Source organism: Python bivittatus, unplaced genomic scaffold (assembly GCF_059951505.1).
Source record: "Python bivittatus isolate LINGU-HERP-01145 unplaced genomic scaffold, Pbiv_v1 ctg000020_np1212, whole genome shotgun sequence".
Classification (NCBI taxonomy): domain Eukaryota; kingdom Metazoa; phylum Chordata; class Lepidosauria; order Squamata; family Pythonidae; genus Python; species Python bivittatus.
The window spans coordinates 5,396,593-5,419,010 of NW_028277030.1; the positions used below are offsets into that span (position 1 = coordinate 5,396,593).

Here is a 22,418-nt window from a genome sequence, read left to right on the forward strand (position 1 = left end):
GGAACAGAAGCAGGGAATAGTCCTGTTTTAAGGATCGTATTACACCAAAAGTAATCTGTTGGGGCTACAGACCATTGGTGGGGAGGGCTTAGGCAGCGGGTGCTCGCCCCTGAGGCATCATCCTTTCTTTCTCTTTTTCTCCTTTGTAATTAACCGGTATGTGGGGACACACATTTCTCTCTAAGGCTCATGGTTAATCTTTAGTGAAGCAGGGAGATACTGCTTCGCCAGCAACAATAAGTGGGTCAGAAGCAAAAAACTGAGTTGAGGTTACTTCACATTTATTGTCTCCCCTTGCCTCCCCCTACACTCACAAATCACATCCTCATACTTAATAAACAGCCACCCCTTCCTCCATTATTGCTGCAGCTACAGTATAGGGAAAGAAGGTGAGGGGATGTAATGTCTCATGTAGTCACTGGACAAAGCAGTCAATAAAAGTATCAGGAACACTTGTGACATTAGAGAATGTTGATTGAGGACATGAATGTGTGTATATTTACAGTTGCAAAAGATTAGCTTCAATGCACTTCCTTCAGCAGTTATTGATGGCAAACATCAAAAAATTCCCTTCCACAAACAACTTTGCCTCTGTGACTCCCACACTGGAGAGGATGTTCAGCATGTCCTGTGGTACTGTAATTTCTATTTATGACTGGTAGATTGTTTACTAACAATATGAAAATGTAGCCATCCATAACTATTTCATAAATGAGAGTGAAAGGGTGATAGTGCTGCTCAGAAAGAAGGGTAAAAGCAAGGAATGGATCCAATTCTCTTGCTTATTTGGGAACCAGTTTTTCTTCTTGGAAATAGATGTTCATACCTTACTCATTAAAAACTAAAATATATTTTGTCTATGCAGCTGGTGCATTGTCTATACAGCTGGTGCATTGATGTTGTGTCCAAGTCAGATCATCACTGGTTTTCATCTGAACACACAGAGATTTAGCTGCAAGCAGGGTTTTTAGTGTTTTAAAGATAAGTAAAAATTATATAAAAACAAGAGGCCAGTTTGTTGATTGTTCTTTATGTAGTGATTGATACAATAACTAAGGGCCAATTTTGATATATCCCTTGTCTACTACTAATGTTTAAGAGAATGCATAGGTCAAGGCCACCAAAAGACAACACCCAAAAAGTAGATGTTGTAAAAAAGGCTCCAAGAAAGACAGATGCAGCTAAGCAATCCAGACTCATGAGTCTCTGAATGTTTGTCAGAGTCTGCACACTCATTCTCAAAGTTGGCAGGAACAAGCAAGCGGGCCTGCAATTAACACTTTAATCATTTAACTGTTTAGTATGCATTGCTAGTCTAAATTAAATGAAACTATGGTTTTTAGCTTGCGTAGATCCTGACAAGGTTCCTAGATGGAGGAACGTGGTAAAGCACATAACGTGTAAGTCTTGGGCGGCGTTGTAAACCCAACTGCACGGGTCAGGTCCAGGTCTTCTTTTGATAATCCAGGAGCTGGCTGGAAGGTGAATCTCTGCAGAAGGCTCGTGAAGAACATGAACATTTCTGTTCTGGCAAGGGTCTCACCTGGACATACTCTCCGACCTGTAACAAGGTATAGAGAGCAGACGATTTGGGATTATTAGTTTTGTTAATAATATTTTATTCCACCTTTTCATGACATACTGGTTGTGAGTTCACCGTTAAAATGAGAATAACAAATCCAACCCAAGAATTTAATGCCTGGGGATACATTTCTTTCTAAATTGGGTGGCACATAATTTAATAAATTATTGTTATCATTACTATTTTTATTCTGTTCCTCATAGAGCATTTCTAAGTTAGCAGCAACGTGAAAGAGAAGAAACTACTGTGGATTAACTCTTACACTGCTAGCCACTTTGGGAACTTTTAATCAGGGAGAAAAGCTGAATATCATTTTAATACATTCTTTTAAGAAAAAACGAGCTGCTACCTGCAGAGAAAGGCATAAATGCGTCTCTTTTTACAAATTTTCCTTCAGCGTTGAGAAAATGTTCAGGGTAGAAAGCATATGGCTTCTCCCACTGAGATTCATCGTGGAGCACAGAAGTCAGCAACGGAATGACATGGGTGCCCTACGGAGAGAAAGCAATGGGTGATTTAAAAATAGAGACGGTATATAATGCACAGAGTTATGGTATAATCCTGAGATTCCCAGTGTGCTACCCCTGGCACCAATGTGCCCAGATACCTAACCTCAGGCACCCTGCCAAATGTTATGCTCAACCCAATTATTGTTATGCGCATGCACATAAGTAGATACACATATTCTCACAGAGCGTGCTTGTGGAAATTAGGGTGTAGTAAACATAACCTATGCAGACTGAGCATGCATAAATCCCATCTAGTTCCATAGTCCTTAATCCCAAAGATTACGAACTGTTTATCTCAGTTCATTTTGCATAGGGCTAGGCAAAAGGTCCAGATTCAAAGGCAAAACAGGAGTTGGTCCATGTAAACACAGACAGCATCTGTTGGGAGACCTTCAAACCATGCACATTCTCCCCAAGACTGTATGGCAGCCACTCAGTCCCAAGAGAAAGTGCTGGACTGCGTAGAAGAGATCCTTGAATTGCTGAACTTCTTTGTGACTTTGTTTCTGCTGGCAACAATACAATGGACTTGTAAAAGGCCTTTCTGCTGGACTGCAAGCACAAAAAAACGACATGGGCTTGCTTTGTAGTAAATCCTGCTAATTCCCTACTTCCTAGTCTTAGGGCGGTAGGCCCAGGACTTTTAACCCTGTTCAAACAATACGCTACCCTCATTCTCCATGTGTCCCCATCTATGTATGGAGAAAGAGGTATCTGCAATGGAAAGCCTCTTGATCCATGGAAACTTTCCGAACCTTAGGAATCCAGTGTCTTCATTCCTGTGGATTTCCTCCACGGACGGAGAGTTTTTCCATAGCATATTCTCACATGTTACATGCGGATGGCAAAAAGGGCAGGGCACGCATGCATACATGTTCTCAGAGAATATATGAGAACATCATGACATCATTATTTCTAAAAATAGCTTGTATTCCTATTTGAGAATTACGGTAATATAGACTCTTTCTGATTTTTGGTTACTATAGACTAACGTAGCTCTCCTCCTATAATGCACACTTGTATCTGGGTGCAAGCTTGTGCCTCCATCGAATCTGAATAAAATCAAATTTGCCAGATTACCGTAGTCCTGGGTTTAACGAAGTGTGGTGGGAAGTGTTAATGAAAGCTTTTAAAGATTGCTTCCTGCTATACTACAATAAGTAGACTGATAGTAACCAGCTGACTAGCTGAGACGAGAAAGTGAACAACACAGATATATCACCTTTGCAATGAAGTAGCCCTTAAAGGTAACGTCCGTTGTAGTTGCATGTGGCAAGTTTAAGGGAAGAATATCAGCATATCTTTGAACTTCATGAAGTACAGCATCTGTGTATGGCATTTTTGTTCGGTGTTCAGCTCTGGGCTGAGCAGACCCAGCAACGTTTGCTATTTCTTCCTGGATCTTTTCTGAGATAGTAAAACAATAATATCCAGTAAGAGCATCTCAGGGTTGTTGGACATGGTGCTAATGCTTGGAAATATTAAATCCCGTTGCTTACAGTTGACATGAGATGCAGATTTCCTCTGGAAACTGAGCACGAGTAGTCCAAGAACATATATGCAGAGAAAAGCAGCACAGGACCTCTAAGTGTACATATGATTGCTGGTTATTACCTGTGCTTTTTACGCACAAGACTGCGATATATCAGACAACAGCTTGCCAAAACTGAATGTGCCTATCCAGTTTGGTTATCAAGAGACAGCCTGTTGCAGGTTCCCCTCTCTTCAACAGGTGCCTGGAGGATGAACCAGGTAGCAAGCCTTCTCAGTGGCAGACCCCACTCTATGGAAGAAGCCCCCTTGGAGGTACAAATGCCACCTATCCTACTGCCATACAATAGCCAAAGCAGCACTGTTTCAGCAGGCATTTGGATTTTCAGGTGCCTTAAGCCGTTGGGTACCTATCAGGTTTTTACTGTGTAGGGGAGGTTTTAATAACTGTGCGTTTTCTCTCTCTCCCTCTTATGTATGACTTTGTTGTACCCTGCCTGTTGGGTCGAGTGGACTATACATATTTGTAATCATATAACATAACAGTCATGTATTTGGAGCTTAGATGTCAACATCTTGCATCATCGTAGTTTTCCAGTGACTAATAACTTGTGCTCACTAAATGCTAGGGCTATACCATGCTTTGGATTTGGCTTCCAAAACATGCTCTGGAACATGCAGAAGGATGCAATCCCAGGAAAAGGAGCAGTTGCTTTAAGGTACTGCAGGCAGGTGCTCCATTCGTACTTCTGCATGATTCAAGCCGGTATAGAAACTAGGAAATATAATTCCTTGGTTCTTTTTTCCCCTACATTCAGGTATTACCCAAAGTCATTTCTTAATTACTCCAGGTCTAACATCATATAACTGAAATCAAGATGTACTAAAATAATGGAAGCCAACGAATTGTAAAGTACTTACTCTGAATTAAAGGGTATTTTATCATTAGAGTGAAGGCCCAGAACAGAGTGCTTGAAGTTGTTTCCACACCAGCAACAAATAGATTCGTCACAGACTCTTCTAGATTTTTAACATGGAAATATCCATTGTTCCGCGTCTTCCTTTCCTACAGTTAAAAGAAAGAACTGGTTTAAAAACTGGTTTTAAAAGGGAGCACTCCAGGACACATTGCAAAGAAAAAGCAGCCTTCTCTAGAACACTCTCTAGTTGTACCTATGCAGATCAACAGCTTTATGTCCAGATAAAATCCAGATTTCTCCCAGAGTGGAAATCTGCCTTGTCAAAGAAGTAGTAAAATGATCTGCACTAAGTAGTATGCAAAATGTTTCAAGCTTAAAACAGTCCATTTTGAGTCCAAAATGTTCTGACTTTACCTGAAGTTTTTCAACCATTCTGAAGATGTTTCAAACTCAGGCCATTCTGAATTTGCAATGTTTTGTACAAACTTAGTCTACACATCCCTACTAGTTTGAGGGGATTTACTATATGGGTACAGAGTATGCTATGCAAAGTTTGACAGGAGGGGTGAATGCCAAATGCATTGAAAGAAAGGTTAGTATAACCCACTTCTCAAGAAACCCACATTGGACTTTAAAATTCTTAAAAACTACAAACTATTTACTCATACCCTTCTTCAGGGAAAGTGATTGACAAAGTATTGCCAGTACTGGTTCAATTACATTTATAAGAAGCTGATTGAAAAAAATTCCGATATAGATTCAGATCCGGTAGGAGACTGAATTACCCCAAACTCTTATTGCAACAGATACATTAAGAGCCCAATTTTTGCTAGTTCTCCTTAATAGCATTTGGGGAGCATTTGTTTGTTTGCTTCCAGAATGGTACTGTGGTTGGTTATTTAGAGGACAATATTGTTATAGTTTCTCTCCTACTTATAGGGCTGGGCTCAGAGAATAGCACTGAAATACTGTACAGTTAAGCTCCATACTATCCTAATGCTATTCAATGTCTGTGTGAAGCTTTCATTGCATTCATTAGAAAATCAGAAACAAAATGTCAGCAGTATAATGCCAAAACCGAGCTCTTTTCATTTTATCATTTGAGTCAGAAAAAAATTGGCAGCCCTCTTGTCTGTGTCTGGATCGAGGGCAGATGAAATGGGGGCTAGGAAATTTAAGTAGAATCCTAAAAAGAGAGAGGCATGGTGGTAGTTCTCCCTTTCTAGAAACTGGGGAGGTTGCTTGGAAAAAGGAGGCTGTGTCCTCCTTCCTTCCTCCCTCCCTCCCTCCCTCCCTCTGAAAGAGTAGGCATGAAGTTTAGAGTCTATAAGCCTATACTGGCCACAATCATCTCTACACTGGTAACCTTAGGACTGGGTGGTTGCATTACCATTTGCAGTGCAGTTTGGCCAGGATGCTGCAGCTGGTTTACAATGCTGCAGTTAGGCAAACAACTTATTACACTTATTTTGAAGGAGCTACATTGGCTGGCCAATCTTCTATATGGCCAAGTATTGGCATATAAAGCTCCCCAAGGTTTAGACCTGAATACCAGTGGATAATCTTATCTGCTGGTCATTAAGATCAGATGGAGATTGCCTCGACAGAACTTTCTCTATAGCACTCCCCAAAGATGACATTCTCAATACAGGTGTCTTTTTTATTGTAAAATGTTGCGGTTTTATAGTTTTATTCCTACTTCGTACCTTCCTCCCCCGCCCCCCGCCACCTTCGTGGTTACTACTTTTAATGAAAAGTTGCTATACATTTTATAAATAATTATCTACATGAAAGTTATTATCCAGGAGGCTACAATTCCACACACATTTCTGGCTTTTTTGTTATCTTCAATCTCATAACCATCATTGGAAAAGATTGATTCCACCCTTCTCTATGTTGAGTGAGTGAGTGTATCAGTATCTGTACCTGGATTGTATGTGTGTAGGTAAATAAATTAGTGTATAAGTATGTGTATCTGTATGTGTAAGTAGAGCTCCAGTTTGGTGTAGTGGTTAAGGCATCAGGCTAGAAACTGGGAGACTGTGAGTTCTAGTCCTGCCTTAGGCATGAAGCCAGCTGGGTGACCTTCGGCCAGTCCCTCTCTCTCAGCCCTGGGAAGGCAGCAATAGCAAACCACTTCTGAAATCTTGCCAAGAAAACTACAGGGACTAGTTCAGGCAGTCACCAGGAGTCAAGACTGACTTGAAGGCACATACACAAACACACACACAGACACAGATACAAAGTGTAAGTAAGTTAATGCATCAAACATAATGTCTTGATTCATTGGACTCTGTTAAACTAAGGTCTCTTCCTCCTTAATGATATGATTTTAAAAGATGGTGTCTCCTCCATTTCCCTTAGAGTAATAGTCTCTGTGTTTGAATTAACATTGTAAACACAATATTGCCAAATAAGTATAGGTGACAACTATTCTATTATGGAGTCATGATGTAAGCAAGAGGACAAAAAACCCCTCACACCTGTACTTTTTTCTGATTTTAGAAGTCTGAAAGAGAAAAGCTTGATCTGTTCTTCATGACAATCCAATAACTGTTGAATTTAACTGTGTGAATCCATTTTATGTGCTCAGCTGGTATATGAATGCAAAAAACTCTAACATCCCCAAAACACCATACCTCTCCAGTGACCTTTCCTAAAGAAATGGAATGCAGTACAAAGGCCTGAATCTCTCAGTTAAGATGGATTAATCTAAATCTGGTCCACATTTAATATATTCACAATTTATTCATCATGTTTTAAATCATTTTTTAAAAGAAACACCTTGAAAATATGTAGTTGTTACTGTAACAGGCTTTGAATGTATTTTTTCCTGAAACATATTATTTTCTATGCAATAGCTATAACTACCCCAGTAATACACTTTGTATATGCAGCTATCTCTAATTTTCTCCTGTGCAAATTTTCTTAGTACTAAAACAGCTTAGCCTCATCATAATTAAATATAACGTTACTCCAATTTGTGCCAACTTGTAGGTATTCAAAGCAGACTGTTCATTGCTGCTTTCCATACAGCAACAGAATTCATGATGGGGATCACAGCATTCTGATGTACAAGAAATATATTAAAAAGTTTCTGGTCTATTATTATCCTAGGGTTCTCAAGTGCTCAGAAGGTTAGGGTAAGTGGTGATCAGTGACCATAATAATGCTGGTTAGTGACCATAAACAAACCTTTCAAAATTAGAGTGCTGAAGCCCAAGCAAAATTAATGATTGCTGAACCTTTGGAGACCATTGCCAAACTTTTAGGTTTATTTTCTTATATAGTAAGGATTCTTGCGCATACTTCCATTTGCAAACTCATTTCTACAACTTGGTGCAAAACGTCAAGCTGCAATTGCTGGCATATTACATTACCTGTTGTTGTTGTACAAGATATGAATCAATAAAGTTTCTGGTGTCATTTTCATCTAGATTGTTGAGACATTTGATGAAGCTTTCATTTATGAAAGCATGCAATTCCTTTCTGTTATTCAGGACTTTCTTACGAGCCCCAATAAGGAAGCCAAGGATGGGAAACATGTTATATAGCTGAAACATATAAAATAACAGATATTAAAGAAGTCACATACCTAGAATATAGTTTCAGATAGACCTGCCAAATGATGCCTGTCCATATATTACAGTGGAAAACATAATACAGAGCAGTTACAACATAGAGATGGATTCTTTTTAGTTTCCTTAAAAATAGAGCCTGCAGTATGCAATGAAACTGCATAGAAATTTCTCCACCACAAATTTGGTGGAGAATTTTGGAGGCCCCGTCATACACAGCTCTAATTGATATTGTGTTGTTCTCATTAACTTATATATTTTTCATTCATCTATTGTTAGTGATTGAAATACAGTAGAGTCTCGTTTAACCGCTTATCCGACATTCCGTCTTATCCGACGCCCCTAAAAAAAACGAGAACACACATAAATCGGCGACGAGGAAAGTGTGCCGCCTTTTTGCAAGCATGAGTGGTTCTTGTTGTTCTTGTTGCTCCTGATGGTGGCGCCGCAACACAAAAATCGATTGCAATAGGCGCAGCGGATCGGTTTTTTTTTTTTTTACCGCACTCAATCGTTACTGTGTGTTATCCGACATTTTCGCTTCTCCGACGTTCTGCCGGCCCGTTTATGTCGGATAAGCGAGACTCTACTGTACATCTTTTCAAGTGGATTTAGATTCTAATATTTCTTATTCCTTTCCTGTAGCTGACTGGAAAATGGAACCAAAGTTGCAGACATTTTCCAGTGCAAGAGGTATTTGACATAGGACATACATGTTGGACATACCTCTATGCATATTTGCATACTCACATGGAAGAATGATGGGAAGATTGTGCCACTTTTTAAAAAATATATTTTGAATTATCACAAAGCTTTTCAATGTCAGTCAGTATATTCAGCATTTTGCAGTGAATTCTGAATAATGCACACTACTTTGCCCATACACTAAATGAGCTGTTAATGCTTTTCAGATGAATAATATTACCAGAATTGGGGGGATTCCCATAAGCCGGGCATTTTCTGTTGCCAAGCTCAATAATTTAATAAATCTTGGATCTTCATATTCATATCGCTTCCCAAGTAAAATGGATACAATGATATTGCCAACAGCTGCAGTCATAATTGCTCTGAATTCAAATGGTTTTCCTAGACAACAAATATGGAATTTCATCAAAATATTAATATAATATAAAATTACCATAAGTATTAAAGTTGTATTTCATTGCCCTGATTCTAGCACTGAATTGTAGAGTATATTGTCTTAGAAATCAGTGCTTTGCATTGGTTTATGTGAATGGATAAGGGGGGATAGGAAGAAGCGAACTGTGTATATAATTTCATAGGGGGCAGGGAATTATTAAATTGCCTGCACTGAGTGCCAGGAGATGAGGAAAGCCATCAGGCTGTCAATCATGGCAGAGCCTTTAAGGACACTGGGTTCTATCACCTCATTTTCTAATCACCTTTGGATTTACAATTATTTTACAGTTAAAGCAGGTCTTCCAAACAACAAGTTTTAAAAACTACCTGGTGAGTAAAACTTCATCCCAAAATAGAAGAAAGGCTAACTAGCAACTTAAAGAACTTACATAAATATACGAATATAAAATAAATGGCAAAAAGCTGAATAAGAATTTAATTTAAGAAAGTTTTGAGTCAATTAAGGGACTAAGCAAATTTGGAATATTAGGAATATTGGAATTTGGAATATTGCTAAGATTTTTGAAAAATTGAGTAAACAAAACAATATTTTCGTGGGAATACAAATTGTTTAGTCTATCAGGAAAGAGATCATTGGCTGAAAGTTGAAAACAAAGCAATGATAAAACCTGAGAATTTGTGAATATAGGAATGGGCCACTAAAGGGGTCTAAAGTTCCAGACAGGAAAAAGAAACATGCAATCTGCAAAATGACAAATAAAGGTATAACACTTGAGACATTTCAAATGATTTTTGAAGAACTGGAAGAGAAATCTATAACCAATTTGACAGCAATAATCTCTGCACCTACAAATGTAATTTTTGAAGACAATTATTAAGAATTGAAAGATGTGACAAACAAAAATATGGAGTAATTTATGGATAGACAGGATGAAGAGGAGATACAAATCCTAGCTGATAGAGAAATATTGGAAAATAAAGAAATTGAGGATTATAAAACAGAGATGATAGTCAGAGTGGAAAGACAAATGACAAACCAAGAAATGAAAAAGGACCTGGGCAAGGACTTATTTTTGGATTTACAAAAGAGGGTTTCTAGAACCTTGAAAAAATCTTTGAGATGGGAGAAAGAAAGTCTGAATGGAGATTCAGTCCTACAACAGCAACTTGATGAATTAAAGATTAAGACTGTAGAAGCAAAAGAAAGGAATATAAAGCTGACTTGTTTGATCAGGGCTAAAATATGGAATATTTTTATAAAATTCTGGAAAACCTTTATGGAAATTTTGCCAACATTTGGACAATTTGAAACAATTTTTGGATTTGTGGGTAGATGGGAGGGGTATGGGAAGAAGTGAACCATGTATCTAATCTCATAGGGAATGGGGAACTATTAATTTGCCTGTACTGGTTGCAAGGAAGATCGGGAGTTGCTTCTTTATTCTTTTTTTTAAAAAAATATCTCTCTCTTCTTTTTTCTTCTTTTTTCTGTTCCTTTCTTTTTTTCTGAATTCAATTTGTATTATCTTTTAGCATTGTAAAACTCTTTAATAAAAAGTATTTCTTATAAAAAAGATAACTACAGTTCTGAAAGTCTGGAATATGTCACAAAGGAATCTCAACCCTTCAAGGTACCATAGGATAGATAAGCTCTTGAACCCCTAGAAGAAACACCAACTCACCTCTATAGGATTCAAACTTCTTTATCAGGAAACTGCACTCTTCAGCTATTCTGCTCTCCATAGACCGCTTACCCATTCCATAGTCCCGTAATGTGGTTAACATAAATCGCCTCATCACCTTCCAGTTCTCACCATGGGAAAAAGCTACTCCTAAAAAAAAAACAGTAAGCAAAATTTCAACTGATTGTGACTGTTTATGATGTATTTATTTATTTATTTATTCCATGAGCCTAAGGATAGACCTTGCTATTTTTAGACCATGCCTTGATTAGATACTATCTAACTATACATGCCATCAGACTCATTACAGCGGCTTGGATATCTGTAAGGGAAGGTCTTGTATATTTGAGATACCCCAATAAAGAGACTTCTACAATGCATACAGAATTAAGTAAGAGAGTTAGGATAGCAGATAAGAAGGACAGTTCAGCCTCTTAGATTGGAGAAAATACTACTTGGAAAGTGACTTAGCATATAACATAAAAACACAGGCAATACTGCATGTAGTGGTGAAAAAAATCTAGTTTAAATAAAGCATTTATATTTTATAAATCTCTGTCTAATGCTTAAATGGTTGCAAATGCCTTGAAAAAGCAATCCAGTGCATTTTGGTATAATTTATGTGCTAACACCCATTATGCCAGCCTTCCCAACCTTGCTGCCCTTCAGATGTGTGGACTTCAAGTTCTAGAATTTCCTAGTGAACATGGTCATTGGGGAAAGCTGCTTTAGATATTCTTCATGATCTTTCACAGTACAGGCTTAATCGCTAAGAGGTTGTTTATTCCTGAATTTTTTTTTTTAATTCTTAAAGGATTGGGATTTTGCCCTCTGTTCCAAATTATAGTAGGTTTACTTTGTCACATAGAACTCAATGGCATCTACAGAGAAGAAAGGCACTCTCTGTGATCATCCCTTTGGCTCTTCCATCATACAAAAGAACATTTCTTAAACATTCAGTTGAATTTCCTAGTTTTGCTGCCTCAGTGTTTGTCTAAATCAGTGCTTCTCAAACTTAGCAATTTTAAGATATATGGACTTCACCTCCCAGAATTTCTCAGTCAACTCCCAGAATTCCCCAGCCAATTCCAAATCATGCATGGGGGCCAATTCTAAATTATGCATGGGAGAGAGCCAAGTATCTCTGCACAAAAGTATGTTGATAAACATTAGAGGAAAGCTTATGGCCCCACTTAACAGAACAATTACAAAGACTCTCCCAATGCAGAGAACTGGCTTGTCACTTTTTAAAGAAAGTGAAGAAATATATCTTACCTTTAAAAAACCCATCCCATGGGATCATTCATTCCAGAATATTCAATTAACTAACTAACAGCATTAAATCTTAGTAAGAATGATCTTCCCTTTCTTTTTCTGTAGTTTCTTCCTAAATTCCGGTCAGGGAATTTCGATTGGTGGGGTCTAGGCAGAGAGCCTTTTCTGCTGCAGCGCCCGCCCTATGGAACATCTTGCCTCCCGAGGTCCGGTGTGCCCCCTCCCGCATGGCCTTCAGGAAAGGGATCAAATCCTGGCTCTGCCAGAAGGCCTGGGGGCCAGAGGGGGGCCCGCGCCTGTGGAGATGGCTGGTGGGGTGATGGGTTGCCCCCCCCCCAGCATCTTACAGATTTTTATAGGGCCAAAATTAGAGGAGGTTTTTTAGGGTATTTTTAATATGTTTTTTAATTATTTATAGTTTTTAGCCATCTTGGAGAGAATTGTATTTCTTCTTTTTTATTGTGAGCCGCCCAGAGTCACCCGTGGGGGAGATGGGCGGCATACAAGCCGAATAAATAAATAAATAAATAAATAAATAAATAAATAAATATTTACCTTCTGTCATGTTTTTTGTTTTTTCAGTTGCTACCCACAGCTCTTTTTTTTCCAGCTTTCACTCTTTCTGGCATTCCCTCAAACGTCTCAGTTGTTATTATGGAACAAGCTATAGCAAATTTGCATTTTTATGTGAAAGTCCCTAGGGAGGGCTTGGACTGCAAGGCAACCTAAACCATATTTAAATAAATAATGGCACTTCCCTTTCCCACCTAGCGGACTTGTTTCTGCTACCTTCATATCCGAGCTAATTTATTGTAATAATAATTAGTGAATTGTAATCATACTTAGCTGAGACTTTGAAAGCAGTCTGGAGAAGCAATTGTTCTGATAATTGTTCTGATAAACCCAGTAAAATCTTATCTTAACTAAAATCTTATTTTCGGATATTGCATAATTTTATTTGATCCACATTTTAAAGCAAACAGATGTAATATGCCCTTCTTAGTTTATTTTGTTAAAAGGTATGTCGTTGTCAATTAGTTTCCATATTTCCCTGACTTTGGGTTGCAAGTCTTGGGTATACTGGGAAAAATTGTTGTAGTGTTAGGGAACTCTCCCGAAAATATGATTCCTGGAGGATTGGGAGCAAACTATCAACATCTCAGGCACACACACACACACAGGTAATCACAGAGTCTGCGTATGTTAGATATGTCTTATAAATAGTGATTATAAGAAATACGGTTTGGGGTCACATAGACCTATACAATTCTACTCCAGTCTTTGGGATACTGGGACTCACGCAAAGGCTCTATAGTGGATGTTGCCTGGCCCGAGCAGCCCACATATCAGGGTACTAAGTGCTCCCATGCAGATCAGTGGGTAAGGTATAATTAATAAAAGCTATTTCTTTGTTTCTCATTTAGGTGTTACCATAATCTTGGAATCTCTCAAAATGGATTGGAATCTTCTTGTGTACCACAAAGCATTCTAAATTCTTTCTTAAGCATGCAGCAGGGTGTGAGAGAGCCACTGAGGTCAAATTCTGTGTAATTAACATTAGTGCCATTCTATCTAAAGGGTTTTCTTTCCCTGGCTTAATACAGTGGTGTACAGAAATAAAAAGCTGCATCCAGGAATACATCAGTAAGATGGCACCCAAAGATGAGTGGCTGAGAGGATGCCTGAGGCAGCAGCAGACGTGGGAGGCAGCACAAGCAGAGGAAATACCATGGCAAGACAAGACCCTGCATGGGATATACCACTGACAAATAGCTGAGGTGGCTGACCTTGGGAAATCCTGTCAGCGGCTGGAAAGGGCTGGACTAGAAGACAGCACTGAGGCACTGATCATAGCAGCACAAGAACAAGCACTAAGACCAGATCCATAAAAGCAGGGGTCTACCACACTAGAGAGGACCCAGGTACAGGCTGTGCAGAGAGGCCTCAGAGACAGTCCAACACATAGTGGCTGGGTGTAAGATGCAGGCAGGAACAGCATATACTGAACAGCACAACCAAATAGCGGGCACTGTGTACAGGAACATCTGCACAGTGTATGGGCTAGACCCTCCCAAGTTCAGATGGGAGATTCACAGAAGGTGGTGGAGAATAACAGGGCTAAGATCCTGTGGGACTTCCAGATCCAGAGAGACAGGCAGGTACTGGCCAATCAACCAGACATCATCATAGTAGACAAGGACCCGAAGACATCAGTAGTGATAGATGTAGCAGTGCCAAGTGACAGCAACAGCAGGAAGAAGGAGCATGAGAACCTGGAGAAGTACCAGGGCCTGAAGGAGAATGTGGAAAATAAAGGCCAAAATGGTCCTGGTGGTGGTAGAAGCACTTGGGGCTGTGACTCCTAAGCTGGGAGAGTGGCTCCAAAGATCCCAGAAATAACATCAGAGCTCTCTGTCCAGAAGAGTGCAGTGTTAGGAACAGCTGAAATATTGCACAGAACCCTCAAACTCCCAGGCCTCTGGTAGAGGACCTGAGATTGAAGAAGACACATACCATACATAGGGGCGAGAGGGGATTTGTGTGTGTGTGTGTGTGTGTGTGTGTGTATGTGTGTGTCAGATGCAAATATATCTTACATTAATGCAGAATATAGGGAGGTTTGACACAATGGACTTAGATTGAATAGATACCAATCTGAAATGGAAGGCATTTAGACTGATCTTTACAATTTTTCTGTAGTGCAAATCAAAACAAGTTTCAGGAAAAGACATTTCTAAGTTATTTCTAAATGAGAAGCTAGTTATATAGTTTCCATCAATTCTAATCTGTATTGCTCCTGTGATAAATTTGTTACAGACTCTCCATTGTACAGTTACACATTTGCAAATTATATTGACATGGAATAAAGATCCTCACCAAAACCCTTTGAAAACTCCTCAAATATGGGGACATGGGCCCTCTCAGCAAACACATCAGCCTTATTCACCAGAGCTTCTTTTACAGTCTCATATCCTGCTAGCACCACTATTTTCTGGGTTCCCAGCTGGATTTTGAAGACAGGTCCATACTGTTTTGATAGCTGAAAAAAAAGAAAGAGAGAGAGAGAGAGAGACAGTTCTGGACAAAAATTGACCATTTACAAAGAGTAAGGAGTATGTAACTTACACCTCAGAGATCTAAGATACAAATTTATAATAATAAACATATTTACCTAAGAGAAAAGACCATTTATGAAATGTACACGGCCAAGTAGTAAGACATGGTTGCAGATTCTAGATTTCAGTAATATACAATACCAAGTAACTGTGCCTTGAACTGAACTGAAAATATGTTATTAAAAATATGTTCTAAATTAGTAAGGAAAACAGAACTGGAATATTAGTGGGCCATTGTAGTTCAGCACCATATTCATTTCCTTCTATCAGCAGTAAATGTTGAAATAATGCATCAGTACCTTCAACCTTTTCCCTGCAGTTCTTTGATGAAAGTTTCCCACTAGTTTACTCAACAGAGAAATATCTGCTTCCAGAAAATCACTACTTTGGAAGCCAAGAATGAGGGAGAGTGAGGCCAAGAAGGTGGTGGGAGAATGACTGAGAAGAGAGGATGGAATTTTCTATGTAAAATGAGAAGGAGAGAGGGAGAGAGAGGGAGGGAGGGAGGATTGTGGGTGATACTAAAGAGAGTACAAGAAAGCCAAGGGTAAAGAGGAGAGGACTGGGGAGTTACAAGTATTTGAAATGTTGTGCTTGAATTCTAGTGGGCAGGGCTGCTGACCCCTTTTGTTACCCCCCCTTCTTTTAGAAAGCTAAGGCAGAGGGTAGGATTTGATCACTTGCCTTCATTTATGCGACTCTTTTATTCCTCTGAAGAATGAATAAATGGATTCATTTGGGTTTCTCTCATTTGACCAGTCTTAAAGTTTTCATGTCCAACTATATTCTCAGTGCAGTTCATTTTTGTGTATCTTTCTCCAAACAGATGCATTTTTGTTTAGGTTTACCCCTAATAAACACTTTGGGAAACATGTTTTTTTCCTTATAATGTATTTACACATTATTTATATGAATATATGCAGTTGTTTACAGAAATCTTTCTAATATACTTTTATTTTTTGACTAGTGAACTGCAAATTTTGAACAAGTACTTCAAAGGATTGAAAGAGCCAGTTTGGTGTAGCGGTTAAGGCACCAGGCTAGAAACTGGGAGACCGTGAGTTCTAGTCCCACCTTAGGCTCAAAGCCAGCTGGGTGACCTTGAGCCAGACTCTCTCTCAGTCCTAGGCAGCAGGCAAGAGCAAGCCGCTTCAAAAAAACAAAAACAAAAACAAAAACAAAAAAACACCTTACCAAGAAAACTGCAGGGACTATAGTAGTCCAGGCAGCTGCCAGGAGTCAATAATGACTTGAAGGTACCAAAAAAAAAAAATAAAAAAAATCACTTACAAGACATTTTTATGACCCTTCCAAATAAAATCTCTCAACACACCCAGCTATTTTCAGTATAAGCTTATCAAATGAAAAAACTATGGACTTACTGGGCAGTTTACAATAAAATTTTGCTTAAAAACAAACTAGGAGGGCAACAAATGCGAGATTTTATGAAAACTATGCTTTGCTTTATTATTGTTACATTTGATTACCATATGCATTTGATTACCAAAAAAGTGGCAGACTCAGGTTCACTGTCCCTGATCTAGGATATATCTGTAGGGAATGATGTGAGTCATCTAGCTTGAGAGCGTTCCATTCTTCTTCTGCATCTCTTTGGTTGGAGCCAACTGTCATTTCGCTAGTCTACAAAGTAATCAAATGCTGCAATCTTTGCCTTGCAATGGAAAGAATGAGAAATGTTACCTTTAACATTGTATGGTAAAGTTTCTTCAGATCCATTATGTGGAGGTTTCCAACAACAGGTAAAGGCCTAGGTCCTGGTGGAAAATCTTTAGAGCTGTTCTTCCAGATGTTGCCCATTTTCAAAAGGAGCATAATCATAAGAGAATATAGGAACAGTATTGAAATAGGAACGATCCAATCCATTTCTTTTTAGTAGGCAGGTTCTTTGGTGGTTCTAATGAAAAGTTTGCAACACAATTTGATCAAGGACAATGTCTGCCAATTGAAAAGATCTAAAAAGGACAGAAGCATTAGGCAGGGTCTAGGTGATGTGTCAAGCCTATCCCTGAGCCATCCAATTTATGGAATTTGTCCATTGTCCTCCTCCTGAGGGAGGGAGGGAGGGAGGGAGGGAGAGAGAATCATTTTTCTTTTCAAAACAAGTTTAAACTCTTTAACCTAGTTGAAGGCTAAGATTAATTGCAAGACTGTCAGAAAGGCAGAAAGGGTCTTTCACAGTTATCCTTGGGCAATGATTGAAACTGTAGTTAGTAAGGAATTTTGAACACTTATCAGAAGTTTCTGAGAATTTCCCTCATTGGACTCTTTACAGGTATGGAACTGAGAATGCATGGAGTTTTCTCCTCACCACTAAGTCCAGGGAAAGGGATGAGGGGGAAAAATATTTTTGTACTTGAGCCATTTTAAACCCATTTCCTCTGCAGTTAACTTTCTCTGATTTATTCCTAGACACATAGGCACTCACATGCTCTCTGTGTGGCTATATATTTTCACATAAACTTCAGAGTTACCCAGTAACAACTCAACTTTGCTGCATATATCTTTAGTAGCTACTTGGTTTATCCAATAAAGATCCCTTCCCTTATACAAGAGATTGCCAGTTTAGTGCCTGCTGAGAGGAAGGTATCTATGGATCTCATTGGTGGTCCAATTTAGTCACTCTCCATGTGTTTAGTCTTCAGTTTCCAGAGTCTCCTAACCAGAATTACCACAGAATTATCAGAGGTGGGGTGTTAGAGAAAACTGTCCAATTATACATATTTATGTAAAGGCCCCTGGGCCGCACATGAGCTCCATAAACATGGTTTAATATAAAAATGGTGGATGACTGAAATTCTTTGCTTTCATTGGCACTTGCCCAGGAAAAAGACCAAGGCAAATTTGGACAGTAAGAAGCATCCTGGACGCCAGGAGAGCACAGTCACAATCAGTCATGTCCTCAGTGGCAGCCATTTTTTAGTCTTCTGTGACACACCCTCAAAATGTCAAAATGTGCCGCCCCTTGAATTAGTCTCAATACCAGATGGCCATTTAATACTAATTTGTACAGTTTGTTATTGTATTTTATGTACTTTTACTTTGTTGCACTTTATTCTATATTTAATGTGTTTTTTAAAAGAATTCAAACTGTCTGGGATGTATTGTATCATAGGCAGTATACAAATATTTTAAATTGGTAAGTAATCCTGTTTTGCCTTGGGAGGCTTTTGGATTCTTATTTTACCATAGCAACAGAATGGCCTATTTATATAATTTTTTACTGCTCATCCTGATGAGAGTGTTACTGTTTTATCATTCTGCAAAAAACCTGCTTTTATCATTCAAATCCATTGACCATTCACCACACTTCTCCATATATATAGTGCAGATTGAAATATATATATATATATATATATATATATATATATATATGTGTGTGTGTGTGTGTGTGTGTGTGTGTGTGTGTGTATGTATGTATGTATGTATGTATGTATATATATAATCAGCCTCACCACAAATAAGTTAGCAAGGGCTCATAAGAGGTCTAAAGAAAATTAGAGAGACATTGAAAATGCTCCCCTAGTAGAACATCATTCACATATCATTCATATATTCTTCTAGGGGAGATTTTCAATGTCCCTCTAAGTTTCTTTAGACCCCTATGAGTCCTTGTCATCTCATTTCTGACCTCCAAAGAGTTTATTCACTCAGTCACTCAACTGATCAGATTTATCCGCTATCCCTTAAAATCCCCAACTCAGCTGGGTTCAGCAGGCTTCTATGTGGTAGAATAAATTCAGTCACTTATTCAACTTTTTTAAAATGTTATTTCTGAGGAGGGAGCCAAAAAGGTTTTAAATGTTAGCCCAGCATTTGCATATGGTCAGATGCAAGAGGGCAGAGAACTGTAAATGCAGTATTCAGCCAGGATAATCATTGATTCATCAGCTTAAAAAGCAGCAAGGATCCTTCAGGTTAGTTGGCTTGCTCAGCAAATGTTCTAGCAGCCCTTGTCAACAGAGCCAAATAAAGAGTATTAAAGGCACAGGTAGGTTTTGATTAGTGTGGTTAATGAATCCCACAAAATGGTTGCTTTATTCAAATTCACACTATTCAAAGGGATATTTCTATAAAAAATACGGTAATTGGTCCAAGCTTAATGGAAATAAGCGATTAAAAATTAATTATAAATTTTTATGTATATGTTAATGAAATATTACAGTAAAGGATAAAAATAATATACTTACAATTTAAATTTATGGGTAACAAATTCACAGAGTAGTTATAGAAAGCAAAACAAAAGCAAAAAAAAATTCTATCATAGGTTCAGGCATTCCAACATCTGGTCCTATTTTAACGACCACGTTCTATGCTGTGACCATGTTCATATGGTTCAACTACATCAAATTTTTGCTCTAATGTAATAACAAGCCTGTTCTTTTTTACATTTTTACTATTTTCCTCTGATGGGATCTTCCTTTTCTCCATTTTGCACACACGAAAATTAGCAGCATCTAAAGCCCCAACCTCAATTGCGCATGTGCTAGCCTCATATTAGCTTAATTTTGGGTTGCATTAAACACAACCTGGTATCAGTTTACAATTCACACTAAATCAAATATCGCATTATTCGAACTTGCACTCGCAACCTACCTGTACTGATATTTCAATGCTAATTTGAGATTTGAAGAGCAGCATGGGTGGCTGTCAGGAAAACTCAGAGAATGGTTGCTTGATTCAGCTCTGTCTCGTGCACATACTTTTTTTCCCCCTTTAATATTTTTTATTAAACGTTTTTGAAAAAGGAAAAGAAAAAGGCAAACGAGAAAAGAGGAAAAGAAAAAAGAAAAATAAGCCATAAAGTAATATATAAATATCAATGCCAAGAAGATATAAGGATACAAAATTAATTGGGATAAGCCTTTTTTATTTCCTTTAGGTTCTGAAGTATCAATAGCACGATGTAAAGGTTTAGGACTTGCAATTGTTACAGATTATATTATTTAGGACTTTTTAGGTAAAATATGTATTTATGTAAAATACCTATATAAAATACGTATTTTATATATTTTATCTATATTTTAGAAAATATGTATTTTTAGATATGTGTCTAAATATGTCTATGCCTAAAATATATCTATATTTTATGTTTAAATATATGAAATTAAATGTGTCAAAATTCTAGAGGAGGTTGCCTTAGATATTAATAGATGGATTATAATTCCATTAACTTGGTGGAGTAAAATTAATGTTATTAAAATGAATAACCCTCCACAGTTAATTTATGTTTTAAGAGGCATCTCAGTGTTAATCCCAAATGATTATTTTCTCTTGATAGCTAAGTTATTGAGGAAAGTTATAAGGAAAAATAGACCACCTAGGTTTTTATTAGCTAAACTGAGATTATCTTTTGAGGATGGTGGTTTTCATTTACCAGATGTTCAAAAATATTATTGGACATATATTTTATTGGCTACATTGATGTGGAATGAACATTTAGCAGAATATCAAATTTTGTGGGTTTTGTTGGAAAGTTTCTATTTATTTCATGCACAAAACTAGTTACTTTGTGTGGATGTCAACTTTAGTAATATTTATTTTTTTAAAAAATAGGTTGAAATTAAGGTTTTAGAATTTATTTCATTCTATTATAAATCAGTTTGCACAATTGTTGGGCTTTGCAACATTGCTACCAAATATGAAAAATGATCCAACCCAATCATTACATTTCCAACAATTTTTGGTACGTGAACTGTCCATTATAACCATCAATAGTGAAGTAATATACCAGCAGTAGAACATACCAGTTTTCTGTAAGAACACAGTACATTATTTACAGAATTTAATTTATTCTGCTCTTGAAATTTCTGTTGTTGCATATCAATTATTGTGTCTACATTCTGCATCCATTTAATCATACAATCTTTAACTTGTTCACTTGCTGAGTCATATTTCACCAATAGTTTATAAATATGGCTTAGCAAATACTGCAGATTTTGTGACATGACGTTTTCAATTTCAGTCAATTCTCTAACTCTTTGTTTTTTGCAATTCTTTTAAAAATATACTACTTATTTGAAAATATTTCAACTGGTCAGGTAGTTCTGGCCATTTCAAAGAAAGGAGCTCAACATAATTTATCTTCATCTTATTAATTAAATCTTGCAGCCTATAAATGTTTCTCTATCCACTGAGTAAATTTCTCTCTGCTTTCCTCTTCATGAAAACAAATGCTTAATAACAAGGCAAGAGGTGATAAGTATGGAGTGATTTTTTTACTCTGTTTATCCCAAACTTTTTAATATTCTGCTTACTGTTGCATAACTTCTTAAAAACTGTCTATTTCTATTTGAATAAGTCCAAAGATATTTATGCAAACTCTCCTGCTTCCTTGTTACAGGTAGTGTAATATTTAATTCTAAAGACAGTTCAATGCCACAATCCTGCTGGCTTTCTACCAGTTAAAATTGACATGGGTTCCTTCAAGGAATCATAGGAAGTAAACTTTGTTCAGAAGAGTGATAGGACTGGTTTTTCTCTCTCCTCCTATCTACATTTCACTGGGTAGCATAACTGATGAATAAAGTATTTGGAATTCACTTCCCTATGGTAGTGATAGCCGCAAAAGTGAGGGATGGTGGAGAGATTTTTCCTTCCACTCAGTTCCCACTTTGCCATGCTGCTGAAGATTGTACCATACAGGTTATCCTCAGCTTACAATGACAGTTGGGCCCAGAATTGCCATTGCTAACTGATGTGGTCATAAAGCATGATGTCGCATCCTGGTTGCCCTTATTAAGTGAGGACCATGAGGGTTGTTAAGTGAGAACCTCTCGTGACCATGATTTCCAATTTCCTGTTGGCTTCCCCATTGACCCTGTGGGAAGCCAACAGGCAAATTGCAATCATGTAACCACAGGGACACTGTGACAGCCGGAACTACGAGGACTCATAAGTACCATTTGTTCAGTGCCATTGTAACTCCTATGGATTAAAGGTCAGGTTTTGAAATGGAAGGTGGTGCAGAAAGTTTCCTAGCAATAAAACTGGATTTTACACTCTGGATATGAATACATTAGCACAATATACATCAAGTGAGTTATGCACTGTGACCTGCAAAATAATTTTCAGAATGTTTGCATGGAAAAAAACAGGATTACAGTTTGTTCTGGCTTTAGTTTTCTTTCTTTCTTTTTTATTTTT

General features: G+C 37.8%; 1 protein-coding gene across 2 annotated transcripts; it reads right to left on the reverse strand.

Moving 5' to 3' along the window:
* Window positions 1–286: 286 nt before the first annotated feature.
* LOC103060627 (cytochrome P450 2K1-like) lies at window positions 287–22,263 on the reverse strand. 2 transcript variants are annotated; one of them, XM_007430754.4, is made up of 10 exons: window positions 19,869–22,263; window positions 16,956–17,169; window positions 15,016–15,178; window positions 10,864–11,013; window positions 9,006–9,166; window positions 7,883–8,056; window positions 4,504–4,648; window positions 3,314–3,498; window positions 1,932–2,073; window positions 287–1,561 (listed from the first exon to the last, which is right to left on the reverse strand). In XM_007430754.4, exons 2-10 carry the CDS (start codon window positions 17,136–17,138, stop codon window positions 1,368–1,370), a joined length of 1,497 nt encoding a protein of 498 aa, XP_007430816.2. In that variant the 5' UTR covers window positions 17,139–17,169; window positions 19,869–22,263; the 3' UTR covers window positions 287–1,367. The 2 variants fall into 2 exon arrangements, with proteins under 2 accessions (XP_007430816.2, XP_087989944.1); XM_088133818.1 differs by lacking the exon at window positions 19,869–22,263 and having other exon boundaries at window positions 16,956–18,543.
* Window positions 22,264–22,418: the final 155 nt, after the last annotated feature.